Genomic DNA, 17,958 nt, shown 5'->3' on the forward strand with positions numbered 1-17,958 from the left:
AGACTGCGGTCTAGTACGCACTATACAATGCTGCCACAGTTACAGTATGCATGTTTTCCTCCTAGAGGATGTTACTGTTCCTCGTGCCCTAACGACCTCTCCAGCCATAGTAATTGGTAACGTTTGTCCGATTCACTTGTTTTGCAGACTCACCTTGTAGTGGATGTAATCCAGCGTTGTACACAATGGTTCCGTATTCGAATCGAGAGCTTGAGGACATGCTGTTTACGTACGGAAAGGCAAATGGCTACGAGCGGCGGGCAGCTTTAACTCGTGCTGAATTTATCAGGAGACCTCTCCTCGCCGACAACAACAATAGCATTCAATGTTTGCAAAAATGTTTCGCCGGTTGTCTGAGACAGGGTCGTCTCAGGAATCAAGGAATCACGGAGGACGTACGTGACATGTTCGGTCACCAGACCAGGAGGAAAATGTGGCACTATGAAAGGCGACCGCCGTGTCAGTACCAGGCAGCTGGCCCGCCAGTACAGGGTAAGCCACACGACCATGTGGAACATTCCCCTTGACAATTGTTACTACCTTTATCACTTACAGTGTGTGCAGGGCTTACTAGCGACAGACTTTCCACGTCGGGAGCAGTTTTGCCACTGGTTTCTTCACTAACCAAACATGATTCCGGGATTTCTGTCTTTCATCCTATTCACAGATAAGGCCATCTTTACGCAGAGTGGTATCTTCGATTTTCCGAACAATCGTCTGTGGGATAGTATGCAGAACCCCTTGGTATGGTGACAGCGAATCATCAGCACCGGTGCAGATGGAATGTGTGGTTCAAATTGGTTCAAATGGCTCTGAGCACTACGGGACTCAGCATCTGAGGTCATCAGTCCCCTAGAACTTAGAACTACGTAAACCTAACTAACCTAAGGACATCACACACATCCACGCCCGAGGTAGGATTAGAACCTGCTACCGTAGCGGTCACGCGGTTCCAGACTGAAGCGCCTAGAACCGCTCGACCACACCGGCCGGCGGAATGTGTGGGCTGGGAGAATTGGTGGCCGTACTTTGGGATCTCCTAACAGGCCGGAACTATCGACGTTTCTTGTTGGTGATTTTGCGTCCCTTGCTGGAAGAAGTGCTATTGATGATTCTAAGGGCTATGTGGCTGCCACATTGTGGTGCCCCAGCCCACTTCGCCGTTAACGGTTGAGCGCATCTCAATCGTGTCTTCCCTGGTCGATGCATCGGACGAGGGGGTTCGGCTGCATGGCCTGCTCGTTCACCGGATCTCAACCCCGTGTGATTTATGGTTATGGGGCCATACCAAAAGTATTGCGTACGCAGAGCCCATTTCGGATGTGGAGACACTGGAGCAGCGTTATTCGTGCTGCCTTTGACACTGTTCGGATGCAGCCTGGCTGATGTGAACGTGTGAGACGGGATGTGTTACGGCGCGTAAACGTATGTGTTGAGGCGCAAGGAAACCATTATCAACACATACTGTAAATGTGGCTGCCTCCGAACAACGCGTATTAGACCGCAATCTCTGTAACAATGATGGCTGAATAAATGGTCTCTTAGCATGGAAGCCATGCATTTCCGGACGTAAGTTAATTAGACCTTTTCTGTTCCGTATCCTCTCAGAGATTGTACACAGTGGAAAAAAATCACCCTCTATAGGAGGCAATGTCCCGATTGACTTAGTCACTGACTCATTATCACCCAGCCCAAGCCACTAAGGATAAAAATTTAAAATTTGTAGAGGATGTTGATCTTATACTGTAGGCGTCGTTTAAGAAAGGAGTTTTGCAAATTCCACCCCTAAGAGGGTGAAATAGGGCATGAAACGTTTTTTGAAAATATATCGTTCGTAAGGCAATCTTGAAACTAGACCTACGAATATTGGTATTTGGTTTCTCGGTCAGAAACAAAGAAATAGGTGTTTCAGCATTTTGGTAAATTTACCCTTATGAGGCTGAAATAGTGAGGGTTTTTTAAAAAGTAAATCATTATTAAAGAACCGCTAAAGTATTTTGAAGTGACATCTATAAAATTGGTATTTGATTTCTCGCACACAAATTTAAAAAAAATGTGTTTCACGGTTTTTTGAAATGCAATTCCTATGGGGGTGAAATAGGAATTTTCTTGGAAATATTTCATTATGCTACCTGTTCTGAAGCAAAATCTTTGAGAATTTGTATTTGGCTTCACTGTTAGAAGTAAAAAAACCGCGTTTGGTTGTTTTTGGAAACTGAACCCCTAAGGGGGTGAAATGGGGGGGGGGGTTAAACGTTTTATGGAAATATTTTATTGTGAAAGAATTTTTAAAGCTAAATGTTAGATAACTGTGATTTTGCTTCTTGCTTAGAAACGAAAAAAATTTGTTTCAATGTTTTTGGAAATGCAACTCGTAAGAATGTCAAATATTTTCTTATATTAAAAAAAATTGTAAAACTAAATCTGTGAAAATTGGTGTTTGTCTTTATGATGACATATAAAGAAATATATGTTAGGGGATGAAAGTCTCTACGGAAATATCATCACAGGAATGTAAAGAGCATGCTTAATAAAATCCGTGGCCTCCAGCTTCCAGAATCTCTTTTTGATAAGAAGTACATTCCCAAAAGACCATACTTGAATGGCCTTAATTAGTGTGAACGGTTTGGAAGGTGTTGCAATTTGTGAAAAACATAAAAATTCGATTAAAGAATAGAAAAAAGTGCAGACTATAGGGTTGACGCAGCAAAACAGCAGGTGCTAAGCTTGTGGAGTTAAAGATTTTTGTAATGGTGTTTCTGGGAACATCGTTTTTGTCACACCGGGTGGGTAAAATGAAACTGGCCAGGAGAATATTCATGGAGTTGGGCAGCCAACCTAAATCGTCCATACCTGGCTGTGAATGTTGTATTTTGGGTTGCCTGTCTTAAAGTGCATGAAATACTTTATTTTATTTTGGCTTCACCGTACATCACTCTTGAGTTACTGTATGCTGTTTTGAAGGAGAGTATTTCGGTATTTCGAATTATGGTGATTAATCCATAATCTTCTTCTAATAAAGTTCTTTCAGTTGATTCGGGAATCCATGTGTGGCTTAAACCAGGAAATATTCAGTTAATTTCATCTTTTCTATTCTTTAATCTTCTTCGATTCACAAGAGCGGTTGAGCTGTGCGCAGTCACACTTATATCTAATCTCTAGCCATAGAATTAAAAACTATATAAATATAAAAGTTATTTGATTGCATTAAAACTATGTTATGTAACAGTGGATTATGAGTGAACATATTAATGATCTCTTCTGAGTAATTCTCAAAAGATAAACGCCACTTTTCTTAATTGATTACGTAAATAACACTGACATCTTCCACGGATGACTGGTGTGATAAACGCCACTTTTCTTAATTGATTACGTAAATAACGCTGATGACGGGTGACTGGCGTTATTTGCGATAAAGGTTGGGCACGAGCTGACTGTCAGGAAATGCGGATGGATGAGCAATGAGTTTTATAAATTTTGAGAGTGAAATAATCAGGATATCACGAGTGCTTTTTGTGGTAGAGTTTTGGGAAAGAATGTAGAATAAAAATGACGAGGATGAGGAGCCTAGAGCAAGAAGATCCACAAGAAGGATAGGCAGAAATTTCGGGGATCCAAACAAAATGTCCAGATACTCTGTGACCAAAATGGTACTGAAACAGAGGATGACAGACTAAAGGCCGAAATACTAAATGTCTTTCTCCAAAGCTGTTACACAGAGGAAGACAGCACTGTAGTTCCTTCTCTAGGTTGTCGCACATATGACAAAATGGTAGATATCGAAATAGACGACAAAGGGATAGAGAAACAATTAAAATCGCTCAAAAGAGGAAAGGCCGCTGGACCTGATGGGATAGCAGTTCGATTTTACACAGAGTACGCGAAGGAACTTGACCCCTGCCCCTCCCCCTTCTTGCAGCGGTGTACAGTAGGTCTCTAGAAGAGCGTAGCGTTCCAAAGGATTGGAAAAGGGCACAGGTCATCCCCGTTTTCAAGAAGGGACGTCGAACAGATGTGCAGAACTATAGACCAATACCTCTAATGTCGATCAGTTGTAGAATTTTGGAACACCTATTATGTTCGAGTATAATGACTTTTCTGGAGACTAGAAATCTACTCTGTAGGAATCAACATGGGTTTCGAAAAAGACGATCGGTTGACACGGGTTCCCAGGTAGATGCCCTGTATCTTGACTTCCGCAAGGCATTCGATACAGTTTCCCACAGTCGTTTGATGAACAAAGTAAGAGCATATTGACTGCCAGACCAATCGTGTGATTCGATTGAAGAGTTCCTAGATAACAGAACGCAGCATGTCATTCTCAATGGAGAGAAGTCTTCCGAAGTAAGAGTGGTTTCAGGTGTGCCGCAGGGGAGTGTCGTAGGACCGTTGCTATTCACAATACACATAAATGACCTTGTGGATAACATCGGAAGTTCAGTGAGGCTTTTTGCGGATGATGCTGTAGTATATGGAGAGGTTGTAACAATGGAAAATTGAAATGCAGGAGGATCTGCTACGAATTGACGCATGGTGCAGGGAATGGCAATTGAATCTCAATGTAGAAAAGTGTAATGTGCTGCGAATACATAGAAAGAAAGATCCTTTATCATTTAGCTACAATATAGCAGGTCAGCAACTGGGAGCAGTTAATTCCATAAATTATCTGGGAGTAGGGATTAGGAGCGATTTAAAATGGAATGACCATATAAAATTAATCATCGGTAAAGCAGATGCCAGTCTGAGATTCATTGGAAGAGTCCTAAACAAATGCAATCCGAAAACAAAGGACGTAGGTTGCAGTACACTTGTTCGCCAACTGCTTGAATATTGATCACCGGTGTGGGATGCGTACCAGATAGGGTTGATAGAATACATAGAGAAGATCCAACGGAGAACAGCGTGCTTCGTTACAGGGTCATATAGTAATCGCGAAAGCGTTACGGAGATGATAGATAAACTACAGTGGAAGACTCTGCAAGAGCGACGCTCAGTAGCTCCGTACGAGCTTTTGTTAAAGTTTCGAGAGCATACCTTCACCGAAGAGTCAAGCAGTATATTGCTCCCTCCTACGTATATCTCGCGAAGAGACCTTGAGGATAAAATCAGAGAGATTGGAGCCCACACTGAGGCATACCGATAATCTTTCTTTCCACGAACAATACGAGACTGGAATAGAAGGGAGAACCGGTAGAGGTACTCAAAGTACCCTCCGCCACAAACCGTCAGGTGGCTTGCGGAGTATGGATGTAGATGTAGATGTAGTGTCGTTGTCATAGAATATGGTGAGGGTGTATGCGTGAGTTTCTGGGGACGTGCTGCAACGAGCGCGTCGTGCGGGGAAGAAACGATTAGGTAGTTGGTGTCGAGTTTCTGTCAAGTGTAGGGAATTCGAAAGTGGTTAGTGTGCAAGTGGAGAGGGAAACGAGCTACTAAGCTGATAAGTACATGCCTACGGAAGGTGAAGCGAGTTTGTGGTATTAGAGAATTAGGAGGGAGCGAAACATTCCAGCGAAACCGGCTAGGAGAGGAGAAGTTGGATCAGGGCTTTGTAGGTGTTTAGTACGGCAGACAAGAGCCTCTCTCCATGTTCTGCCGGTTATCTGTTGTACTCTGTAGTGGGGTTTCGGTATTACTGTTAGTAACAGGGTCTGCTTTGTTAGTTTTTGGTCGAGCGGTAGTCCCAGATATTTAAATGTGTTATCTAATTAGATAGAGTGTATGAAAATGTCGAGGTAGAAGTTATGGGAGCTACCTCCGTCTTGCATTATTAGACTTGCAGCATCTAAGACATCGTCGTCGACATGCTGTGCAACGAAGCGTGGTATGACAGCAAGTCTTCTATAGCTCATTCACGAAGCCTCCTGGCGAGCAGAGGGCAGAGAGCCCCTCTAGAGGAGCTCTGGGAACTCCACGGGCGAGGCTCGGCCCTCGTGACACACCCACACCGAGCCGGAGGTGGCGTCTCGCAGAACGTGCATCACACCCTCCGCCATCTGCTCAGGGCTGCAACAGACAGAATAGCTCTGGAACATTCTCACACGTGACCCAAGTATTGTTGCTGTTTCTTGTCCATTCATTTCTTTCGATTTTCTGACAAGGGAACCTCCCCATCGCACCCCCCTCAGATTTAGTTATAAGTTGTCACAGTGGATAGGTCGTGAAAAACTCAACACGGATCAATCGAGAAAAAAAGAAGTTGTGTGGAACTATGAAAAAAATCAGGAAAATATACAAACAAGTTGAATATGAGCTCAGGAGCGCCGTGGTCCCGTGATTAGCGTGAGCAGCTGCGGAACGAGAGGTCCTTGGTTCAAGTCTTCCCTCGAGTGAAAAGTTTAATTTTTTTTTATTTTCAGCCAATTATCGAAGTTCAGGCACTCACACATAATCAACTTCGCTCTCCAAAATTCCAGGACATGTTCAGATTTGCTTGGACATATGCAGGATTTGACGGTCTACGCAAGGAAAAATTTGAAAACATTAAAAACATATCTTCTGGTAAACATATGTTTTGACAGAACACGGGGAAAAGTGTGTGACTGTGAAACTGTTGCATTCATTTGTTGCAGTTTATGCGGCAAACTCTTATGTTTTCATCACTTTTTTGGGAGTGATTATCACATCACAAGAAAACTTAAATCGGACAAGGTAGAAGAATCTCTTTACCCATTCGCCAAGTGTACAAGTTAGGTGGCTCGACAACATATTCCTGTCATGTGACGCACATGCCGTCACCAGTATCGTATAGAATATATCAGACGTGTTTTCCTGTGGAGGAATCGGTTGACCTATGACCTTGCGATCAAATGTTTTCGGTTCCCATTCGAGAGGCACGTCCTTTCGTCTACTAATCGCACGATTTTGGGGTGCGGTCGCAAAACACATACACTGAACTTATTACAGTGAACAGAGACATCAATGAACGAACAGACAGATCATAACTTCGCGAAAATAAAGAAAGTAAACTTTTCAGTCGAGGGAAGACTTGAACCAAGGACCTCTCGTTCCGCAGCTGCTCACGCTAACCACGGGACCACGGCGCTCCTAAGCTCACACTATCCTTGATGTTGCCTATCTTACGCATGGACTACTCAGTTTGTATATTTTGCTTATATTTTTCATATTTCCACATAACTTCTTCCTGTTTTCTCGATTGATCTGTGTTCAGTTTTTCAAGGCCTATCCACTGTGCCAACTTATAACTAAATCTGAGGGGGGTGCGATGGGGAGGTTCCCTTCTCAGTAACACTTTGTAAAATCACAATAGGTGTCGTTACATGATTACAAAAATGAGTGATCCAACTAATTAATCTCGGCCCTAACAACCGCATGCCTGTAGAAGCAATATGGGTCTACACTTTTTTAAAATTCTTATGTGCACGTCCTGTGTCCTGCTTTCCGTTTTTCACCTTTCCTGAAAGCGTGTGATCAAGTGTGATTGATTTGAATGCAGTAGCAGACGAACCAGAGAAGTGGTGGATACCTTACTCTTCTACCAACCTAAACGGTGTCGCTGGAAGGCAGACAGCAGGAACAGGAGGGCTCGGCCAAAGATGAGTAAAGCAAAACGTTTTCCTAGCAGAGGCTGGTCATGGGCCTCCACCACCACTTCGGGTGTTTCGGAGAGAGCTCCGCGCGACGGTTACAGGTTGAGTTGTTCTGAAGGCAGGTAAGCGACTAGACGTTCCCCAGAATGTCTGTGTCGAACAAGGGACAAAAGGTATTTGAATCTGTTAATAATAATTTGTTAATCTCAACAATTTCTTCTCCTAGCCATTTTTTGAAATACCATTTAGGTTCTGGTTACAATTTTTGGTTCAGTTAATCAGGGTCGTAATAGTGTGGTTTCCGTTAGGTGCGACCACGCGGTCTATAGATTCAAAGCGCAGCCCAAGCCTTAAAAATTACTGTGTGCCATATTATTTTATTTGTGCAGGACATTTTAAATTATCAACAAAACTGTACCGAGCGTATATTTGGCAAGATGAATCGATTCGATTCCAAGCGCTTCACGCAAAGATATGCAACCACCAAAATCCTGCTCGATGCCAGCCACGAGGTGCATACAATTCTTCCCACTAATAAATGCTGTCGGGATTTTGTTTGCCGTGTGAATTAGTGCTGGTGAATGTCTGTGTTACGCCGGGCGGGGTGGCCGAGTGGTTCTAGGCGCTACAGTCTGGAACCGCGCTGCCGCTACGGTCGCAGGTACGAATCCTGCCTCGGGCATGGATGTGTGTGATGTCCTTTGGTTAGTTAGGTTTAAGTAATTCTACGTTCTAGGGGACTGATGACCTTAGGAGTTAAGTCCCATAGTGCTCAGAGCCATTTATTTGTCTCTGTTACAAACTTGAGCAGTGACCACGTGCTCCCCAGATTTTCCCACCCCACAGGACTCTGCAGATTAAGAGCAACGTGGCTTGTTTTTCTCGTATGAGAAAGCCATAGGATCGTATGTAAATGTACCAGGAATGTTTTGTCCATCTATTAAATACAAAAAGATTACTGTTAACATGTGAAATGTTACTCAAAAATAAATATTTTATCATTTGAAGCTATTTCAGTGATCTTTAATTAATTTTCAACACATCTGAAAATAGTGTCGCATTTGTAGTATTGATGATTACGCTCCTACAATCTAAAGTGCTTGGGTCAACTTTAGCTAACGGTACGTAACTTTCTCTGACTGCCCCATAGAATAGCACTGCGTTATCCGTTGCGACGTTAATAAATTCAATCAGTGAAGGAATTGTTCCTAAAATTTACATGGGCCTAAATCTATTTCAAATAACGGGCGCCGACCGCGGTGGTCTAGCGGTTCTGGGCGCGCAGTCCAGAACCGCGCGACTGCTACGGTCGCAGGTTCGAATCCTGCCTCGGGCATGGATGTGTGTGATGTCCTTAGGTTAGTTAGGTTTAAGTAGTTCTAAGTTCTAGGGGACTGATGACCACAGTAGTTAAGTCCCATAGTGCTCAGAGACAGCCAATAATGGGCAAAACTATTCGGAGAAGGTTACTCGCTAAAGAAAAATAAGGGCGAATGTGGACAGGATATGCCATAATAATAATAATCAAAAGAAGCTCCTGTTAGTGAAAGTAAGTAACCCTCCTTAGGCCGCCACTCAATGAATAGTAAGATGCCAGTGGTGAGTTACAACTTGCTCCCAGGACTTCACAATCTTTTGATAAATTCAAAAATGCCGAAAGTCATGGGAAACCTAACAATCTACCAATATCGTGTTGGACCTCCTTTTGCCCAGCGTAGTGCAGCAACTAGGGTGCTATGGACTCAACAAGTCGTTGGGAAGTCCCCTGCAGAAATATTGAGCAATGCTGCCTCTATAGCCGTCCATAATTGCGAAGGTGTTACCGGCGCAGGATTTTGTGCGCTAACTAACTTCTCGATTACGTCCCATAAATGTTCGATTGGATCCATGTCGGGCGCTCTGGCTGGCCAAATTAATCGCTCTAACTGTCCAGAATCCAGTCTCGAACAGTTGTGCCCAGTTGACATGCCACATTGCCACCCACAAAAATTCCATCGTTGTTTGGATTAGTGGCTGCAAATGGTTTGCAAGTGGCTGAACTATTTCTAGTCAGTGATCGGTTCAGCTGGACCAGAGGACACAGTCCATTCCATATAAAAATAGCTCACACCACCACAGTGCCTTGTTGCCAACTTGCGTCCATGCCTTCGTGGTGTCTGCGCTACAACTGAACCCTGCCATCAGCTCTTATCAAAGGAAATCGGGACTCATCTGACCAAGCCACGGTTTTACAGTCGTCTACACGAGCCAGGGAGAAGCACTGCAGGCGGTGTACTGCTGTCAGCAAAGGCACTCAAGTCGATTATCTGCTCCCTTAGCATGTCTGCTGCCATAGCCCGTTGACGCCAAATTTTACCACAACATCCTAACGGATATGTTCGTCGTAAGTCCTACATGATTTTTTCACGCAGTGCTGCTTGTCTGTTAGCACTGACAACTCTACGCAAACGCCGCTGCTCTCGGCCGTTAACTGAAGGCCGTCGGCAACTACGTTGTCCGTGGTGAGAAGTAATTCTTGAAATATGGTATTCTTGGCCCATTCATCACTCTGTGGATCTCGGCATATTGAACGTCCCATGCGTCTAGAACCAACTACCACTCCGTGTTTAAAGTCTCTTCAAAAAATGGCTCTGAGCACTTCGGGACTTAACATCTGAGGTCATCAGACCCCTAGAACTTAGAACTACTTCAACCAATCTAGCCTAAGGACATCACACACATCCATGCCCGAGGCAGGATTCGAACCTGCGGCCGTAGCAGTCGCGCGGTTCCAGACTGAAGCGCCTAGAACCGCTCGGCCAGACCGGCCGTTCACACCCCGTCATGACGATCATGTTCCCTTACGGACAAAGGAATTTTCAGTAAGATAAAACGCCGTATCACATGCCAAGAGTGTGATGGAGTGTTATGAGGAACACACTGCCGAGTTCCAATCGATGTTCTGGTTCCCCAACTCGCCAGATTTGAAACTGGTAGAACGCATCTCGGAACCCTCCCCGGAATGTACGGGAATTAGGTGTGTGTACAGAATCAGATCACAGACTCAGATCACAATATAGTAGTGATGAAGAGTAGGCTGAAGTTCAAGACATTAGTCAGGAAGAATCAATACGCAAAGAAGTGGGATACGGAAGTCCTAAGGAATGACGAGATACGTTTGAAGTTCTCTAACGCTATAGATACAGCAATAAGGAATAGCGCAGTAGGCAGTACAGTTGAAGAGAAATCGACATCTCTAAAAAGGGCCATCACAAAAGTTGGGAAGGAAAACGTAGATACAAAGAAGGTAGCTGCGAAGAAACCATGGGTAACAGAAGAAATACTTCAGTTGATTGATGAAAGGAGGAAGTACAAACATGTTCCGGGAAAATCAGGAATACAGAAATACAAGTCGCTGAGGAATGAAATAAATAGGAAATGCAGGGAAGCTAAGACGAAATGGCTGCAGGAAAAATGTGAAGACATCGAAAAAGATATGATTATCGGAAGGACAGACTCAGCACACAGGAAAGTCCAAACAACCTTTGGCGACATTAAAAGCAACGGTGGTAACATTAAGAGTGCAACGGGAATTCCACTGTTAAATGCAGAGGAGAGAGCAGATAGGTGGAAAGAATACATTGAAAGCCTCTATGAGGGTGAAGATTTGTCTGATGTGATAGAAGAAGAAACAGGAGTCGATTTAGAAGAGATAGGGGATCAAGTATTAGAATCGGAATTTAAAAGAGCTTTGGAGGACTTACGGTCAAATAAGGCAGAAGGGATAGATAACATTCCATCAGAATTTCTAAAATCATTGGGGGAAGTGGCAACAAAACGACTATTCACGTTGGTGTGTAGAATGAGTCTGGCGATGTACCATCTGACTTTCGGAATAGCATTATCCACACAATTCCGAAGACGGCAAGAGCTGAAAAGTGCGAGAATTATCGCACAATCAGCTTAACAGCTCATGCATCGAAGCTGCTTACAAGAATAATATACAGAAGAATGGAAAAGAAAATTGAGAATGCGCTAGGTGACGATCAGTTTGGCTTTAGGAAAAGTAAAGGGACGAGAGAGGCAATTCTGATGTTACGGCTAATAATGGAAGCAAGGCTAAAGAAAAATCAAGACACTTTCACAGGATTTGTCGACCTGCAAAAAGCGTTCGACAATATAAAATGGTGCAAGCTGTTCGAGATTCTGAAAAAAGTAGGGGTAAGCTATTGGGAGAGACGGGTCATATACAATATGTACAACAACCAAGAGGGAATAATAAGAGTGGACGATCAGGAACGAAGTGCTCGTATTAAGAAGGGTGTAAGACAAGGTTGTAGCCTTTCGCCCCTACTCTTCAATCTGTACATCGAGGAAGCAATGATGGAAATAAAAGAAAGGTTCAGGAGTGGAATTAAAATACAAGGTGAAAGGATATCAATGATACGATTCGCTGATGACATTGCTATCCTGAGTGAAAGTGAAGAAGAACTAAATGATCTGCTGAACGGAATGAACAGTCTAATGAGTACACAGTATGGTTTGAGTGTAAATCGGAGAAAGAAGAAGGTAATGAGAAGTAGTAGACATGAGAACAGCGAGAAACTTAACATCAGGATTGATGGTCACGAAGTCAATGAAGTTAAGGAATTCTGCTACCTAGGCAGTAAAATAACCAATGACGGACGGAGCAAGGAGGACATCAAAAGCAGACTCGCTATGGCATAAAAGGCATTTCTGGCCAAGAGAAGTCCACTAATATCAAATACCGGCCTTAATTTGAGGAAGAAATTTCTGAGGATGTACGTCTGGAGTACAGCATTGTATGGCAGTGAAACATGGACTGTGGGAAAACCGGAACAGAAGAGAATCGAAGCATTTGAGATGTGGTGCTATAGACGAATGTTGAAAATTAGGTGGACTGATAAGGAAAGGAATGATGAGGTTCTACGCAGAATCGGAGAGGAAAGGAATATGTGGAAAACACTGATAAGCAGAAGGGACAGGATGACAGGACATCTGCTAAGACATGAGGGAATGACTTCCATGGTACTAGAGGGAGCTGTAGAGGGCAAAAACTGTAGAGGAAGACAGAGATTGGAATACGTCAAGCAAATAATTGAGGACGTAGGTTGCAAGTGCTACTCTGAGGTGAAGAAGATAGGACAGGAAAGGAATTCGTGGCGGGCCGCATCAAACCAGTCAGTAGAAAAAAAAAAAAAAAAAAAAAAAAAAAAAGAACAACCAGATGTGGTGCCAGGTCCCTCCAGTGAAGAGTGAAGTACCGGTGCCTCGTAGCTCCCATGCCACGAGGCGTCGCAACTGTTATCCATGCTAAGGGTGGACACGCCGGTTATTAGGTAGGTGAGGATACTGTTCTGGCTGATCAGTGTGCATGAGTGTTAACTTTAAGATGTTCTTGGCCTTTTCATCTCAGATCTCGTATTGTACGAAGTTGCAACTAAGAGATATAGAACATTCAAGCGTATAAGACTTAAACTGATCATTTAAGTGCTGCTGACTAATGTTCATTATAAAAGTTTATCTCACGCATATTTTGTTTTACATCTCACTAAGATTAAACTGTCTAAAGTTCAAATGTTTCTTTATTTCCGGCATATTTGGTCACGAAAATTGCCTTCAGGCTGTTCCTTTCGGTCTGTTACGAGCATCGTCAGATCTGTTTGAACATATCCTAATACAACAAAGCCAGAGTGGCATCGTCAATAAATACAAAACAAAATTATTTCGGGTATTGTCGAACAGAACATAGTTTGCAGTGAACAGTACCGCCGGTCGCATTAAGTGGCTAATTCACACAGCACTATTAGTGTGGTGTCACCGCAAAGCACGACACTGGCTACTGTGTAGGCTTCAAATAGGCCGCGGTCCGTCAGTACGCATAGGATCCGCGAGTCGCCACTGTCGACGCTAGCAGACCGAGCGCCGCCACTCGGCTGGCCTTTCGAGACAATCTAGCGCACTGCCCAGTTCTACAGCTGACTTGAATAGGAATGGTTCACTTGTTATAGCTTCAGAGATCTCATTTGCGGAGACGCTAGTTAGCATAGCCTTCAGCTAAGTCAGTAGCTACGACCTAGCCAGGCGCCACATACAGTTTATGCATTTACGATTGATCTATATGTGTGAAGCAATCAGAATTGTAAAGCAGTATTCGCAGTTCAGTCTATAACTGCACTCCTAAATATTATTGTACAAAGTCAAGATCGACGTTCGTCGCTGATGCTGAATTAAAGCTGAGAATGTAATTGTATTCCTGTGTACTAACTTTCTAATCACCTAAGCTGTTCCAGATACAACCCGTCAAGTATAGTTCATTGATCCTCACGTCAGCCTACGTGATCAACACGTGCAATTAATGGCCACATCTCGTGATGAGACTAAGAGTCGAAGTGCGTGACTCAGCCGGGTCACCCTTTTCCCATGAGGCCTATAGTTCCGCCTTATACATAAAAATTAGTTCTGTTCGACGATGGGCATGCCAATTTTGATTGGCAGCCTCTGGCACTGCCCCTTATGAAGGCGGCTGATATATTCCATTTGCATATCGCTTTCCGCTGATGGGAAATCGTCGTCGCTAATTGGACAACCTGACGGGCTAGGAAACAACTGGTGTACTGAGCAGCAGAACAGACAAGAAGGAGGTGCACAGGTAAATTCACTGGGCAGGATAGGTGGGCACTTTAAAGATGAACAATTTTTGACCACGTTACTAAATTCCGTGACTGCTACTTTGCATCTTCAAATTCTTCTGCCTGATGATTAAAAATGGACGGCCAGATGATGAATCTGTGACTCACTAAATGCCTCATTGTTGCCTAGTTTGTACTGTGTGGTGAACAAATACAGGTCGTTCCAGAAATTTTGCGTAAAACTTCGAATGGCTGTAGAAGGTGTCATGAGGAACAAATCGAGAATAGGAACCCGTGTCTGGGAACGTCATCCAACAACACTACAGAGCTTCGAAGTTATAGGCGCCGGCCCCTACTGTAGGTCACCCCTTCGGCAGCAAAAGAGACTTTGCAGGCAGAACGTCTCGCAATATTGTTTGTTTTTCAGTGATCACGACTGATTGCCACCACCGCCAGTGGAGGAGATGAAGTAAGCTGCTGCGATGGCAGGCCTTGTCTCCTGTGAATGAGATGCTCTGTTGCCTCTGTGGATCACCACTTTGGACACAGGTTTCCATCAGCAGTTTATTTTTCTCCTGGAAGCCTGTAAAACTTCCAGCGTTTCTCGGCATACAGGAGAAAAATAAACTGCAGATGAAAACCAGTGGTCGAAGATGTCATCCACCAAGGCAACAAAGCATCGCATTCGTAAGAGACAAGACCTGTCTATACAGAAGCTGGCTACATCTTTCCCACTGGCGATCGTGGCAATCATTCTCGACCATTGAGTAACAAACAACCTTCCGAGACGTTCCGTCTACCATTCGTCAGCGTAGAAACTCACGTTTGATGCGGGAAGAGTGGCCTAGTGGCGCGCGCCGGTGACTATAACTTGAGCCCTCTGTACTCACTGGCCGTACCCTCTGGATGGGGCAAAGAGAACAGAGAAGAGGCTGCTCACCTGGAGACTCCGAACTGCTGGACCAGCGAGTAGAACTGCTCCGCCTGCCAGGCCTCGGGCAAGTGCCTGCCCACGTTCTCCAGCAGCGTCGTATCACAGGGCCCGGGGCACACCGCCACCACAGACACACCTGTCTTCTCCGTGTGCTCTGCTGCCTGCAATGCACCAGTGCAACTGAGTATGGACAATTTGGCACCATGTGAGGGAGTTTGTTAGGTGGAGTAAGCGAAACGATATCCGGAAACCAGATTATACACCACCTGTAAGAAAAAAATAAACTCACGAAAAACATGGTGGGACGTCAATGTACACTATGTGATCAAAAGTATCCTGACACCACCAAAAAATATGTTTTTCATATTACGTGTTTTGTGCTGCCATCTACTGCCAGGTACTCCGTATCAGCGACGTCGCTAGTCATTAGACACCGTGAGAGACCAGAATGGGGCGCTCTGTGGAACTCACGGACTTCGAACGTGGTCAGATGATTTGGTGTCACTTGTGACATACATCCGTACGCGAGATTTCCACACCCATAAACATCCTTGGGTCCACTGTTTCTGATGTGATAGTGAAGTGGAAACGTACAGCACAAGAGCGTACAGTCCGACTCGTTTGTTGACTGACGGAGACCGCCGACAGTTGAAGAGGGTTGTAACGGGCAATAGGCAGACATCTACCCCGATCATCACACAGGAATTCCAGACTGCATCAACATCCACTGCAAGTACTATGACAGTTAGGCGGAAGGTGAGAAAACTTGGATTTCATGGTCGAGCGGCTGCCCATAATCCACACATGACGCCAGTAAATGCCGAACGACGCCTCGCGTGGTGCAAGAGGCGTAAACATTGGACGGTTGAACAGTGGAAAAACGTTGTGTGGAGTGGCGAATCACGGTACACAAGGTGGCGATCGGATGGCAGGGCGTGCTTATGGTGAATGCCCGGTGAACGTCATCTGCCAGCGTGTGTAGTGCCAACAGTAAAATTCGGAAGCGGTGGTGTTACGGTGTGGTCGTGATTTTCATCGAGGGGGCTTGCACCCCATGTTGTCGTGCGTGAAACTATCACAGCACAGGCCTACATTGATGTTTTAAGCGCCTTCTTGCTTCCCACTGTTGAAGAGCAGTTCGGGGATGGCGATTGCATGCTTCAACACGATCGAGCACTTGTTCATAATGCACGGCCTGTGGCGGAGTGGTTACTTGACAATAACATCCCTGTAATGGACTGGCCTGCACAGAGTCCTGACCTGAATCCTATAGAACACCGCTGGGATGTTTTGGAACGCCGACTTCGTGCCAGGTCTCACCGACCAACATCGACACCTTTCCTCAGCGCGGCACTCAGTGAACAATGGGCAGCCATTCCAAAAGGAAACCTTCCAGCTCCTGATTAAACGTATGCCTGTGAGAGCGGAAGCTGTCATCAAGGCTAAGGGTAGGCCAACACCATACTGAATTCCAGCATTACCAATGGAGGGAGCCACGAACTTGTATGTCATTTTCAGCCAGGTGTCCAGATACTTTTGATCAAACAGTGTATCTTATTGTCGTCCTAGGGAGGGGTTCGTCAACGTGCTATACGCTGACGTCGGGTCGCAGCCCTCTCTGCTCTTCCATTCTTGATGGTCGTGAAGGTCCTTGTCATTACGCCGGAACATGTTGAGTGATCACTGTGAAGGCCATGGAATGCCATGTACTCGTACGAGACAGCGCTGACAGCACCTGACACAGTTTGATACGGGCCTCACAGTGGGTCTTCGTTTGGCCGATTTGTCGAATCGTGCAATATTGAGATATGTGGTGGATTTGGAAGTGGTGGTTGCCAGATTCTGGACTGCATTGGAACGTGACAGCAAGCAGTCTGGTGATGAAGGATCCGATCGATCACATCTGTCGGTCATAAGGGGGGATCGTCTTAATGTGCTTCAAGCACGTAGTAAGCCCTTCACACCTGTGACATTATTTCACTTCTGAAGACCAAAGCTATAAACAAATCGGCGGTACTGACATCGGTACACCCATGGCACCATGCTGTGCAACTTATGCATGGGCCCTCTGGAGGAACCTTTCCTATCCATCCATTCAACACCATACGAGAACAAGCAATGGACTCCCTGTAACAATCTATGTCATCCCGCACAATTGATAGGAAATAAGCAACAGCTGGACCAGGGAATTACCGCCCCATGCTACCATTAACACAACAACAGAAACTGCTACATCTGGAGAAGTGCTGTAAGAGGGAAGTATGGACTATTGATGAATGGCACTGTATTGTGTTTGACGATGAATCACGGTTGTGTAGTACTCTGAATGACCAACGAAGGTTAGCAGGGCGGCGACCTTGGAAGTGGTTCCATTCTTTCAATGTTTTCGATAGACACAGTGGTGTTATTCCTGCCAACATGGGGTTTGCAGCCATCGGGAATTGACGTCTCAGATGATCCCACATCTTTCGAAGAGGGGCAGATCTATAGATCTTTTTGTCCACAGCATTACCTCAACATCACGCAGACAGTTTGTAGAGATAGGTACTGTGTTTGACATTGTTCTGTTGATAAATGGCGCCACAATACAGTCGCATTAGAGGTAACACATGAGGACGAAGGATGTCCACAATGCACTGTTGTGCTGTCAGAGTTCCCTCAATCGCTAGCAGCAATGACCAGAAGTTATGCTGGTAATGATAGAGGGAACTGACAGCACAACAGTGCATTGTGGACATCCTTCGTCCTCACGTGTTACGCCATTTATCTGTATTGCCATTTATCTGTATCGTGGTGCCATTTATCAAACTTCCTGGCAGATTAAAACTGTGTGCCGGACCGA

At 44.8% G+C, this 17,958-nt stretch overlaps 1 protein-coding gene across 4 annotated transcripts in view; it reads right to left on the reverse strand.

Moving 5' to 3' along the window:
- LOC126473500 (15-hydroxyprostaglandin dehydrogenase [NAD(+)]-like) overlaps positions 1 to 17,958 on the reverse strand; it is a 229,221-nt gene that overhangs the window by 56,004 nt on the left and 155,259 nt on the right. For 3 of the 4 annotated variants that reach the window (XM_050100586.1, XM_050100588.1, XM_050100587.1), the window contains exon 7: positions 15,123 to 15,277. In XM_050100586.1, coding sequence (XP_049956543.1) covers positions 15,123 to 15,277 — 155 coding nt within the window. Of the gene's footprint in view, positions 1 to 3,099; positions 6,007 to 15,122; positions 15,278 to 17,958 lie in introns of those variants that run through there. The other variant, XM_050100589.1, reaches the window with a different exon arrangement.

Source organism: Schistocerca serialis, chromosome 4, assembly GCF_023864345.2.
Source record: "Schistocerca serialis cubense isolate TAMUIC-IGC-003099 chromosome 4, iqSchSeri2.2, whole genome shotgun sequence".
Taxonomy (NCBI): domain Eukaryota; kingdom Metazoa; phylum Arthropoda; class Insecta; order Orthoptera; family Acrididae; genus Schistocerca; species Schistocerca serialis.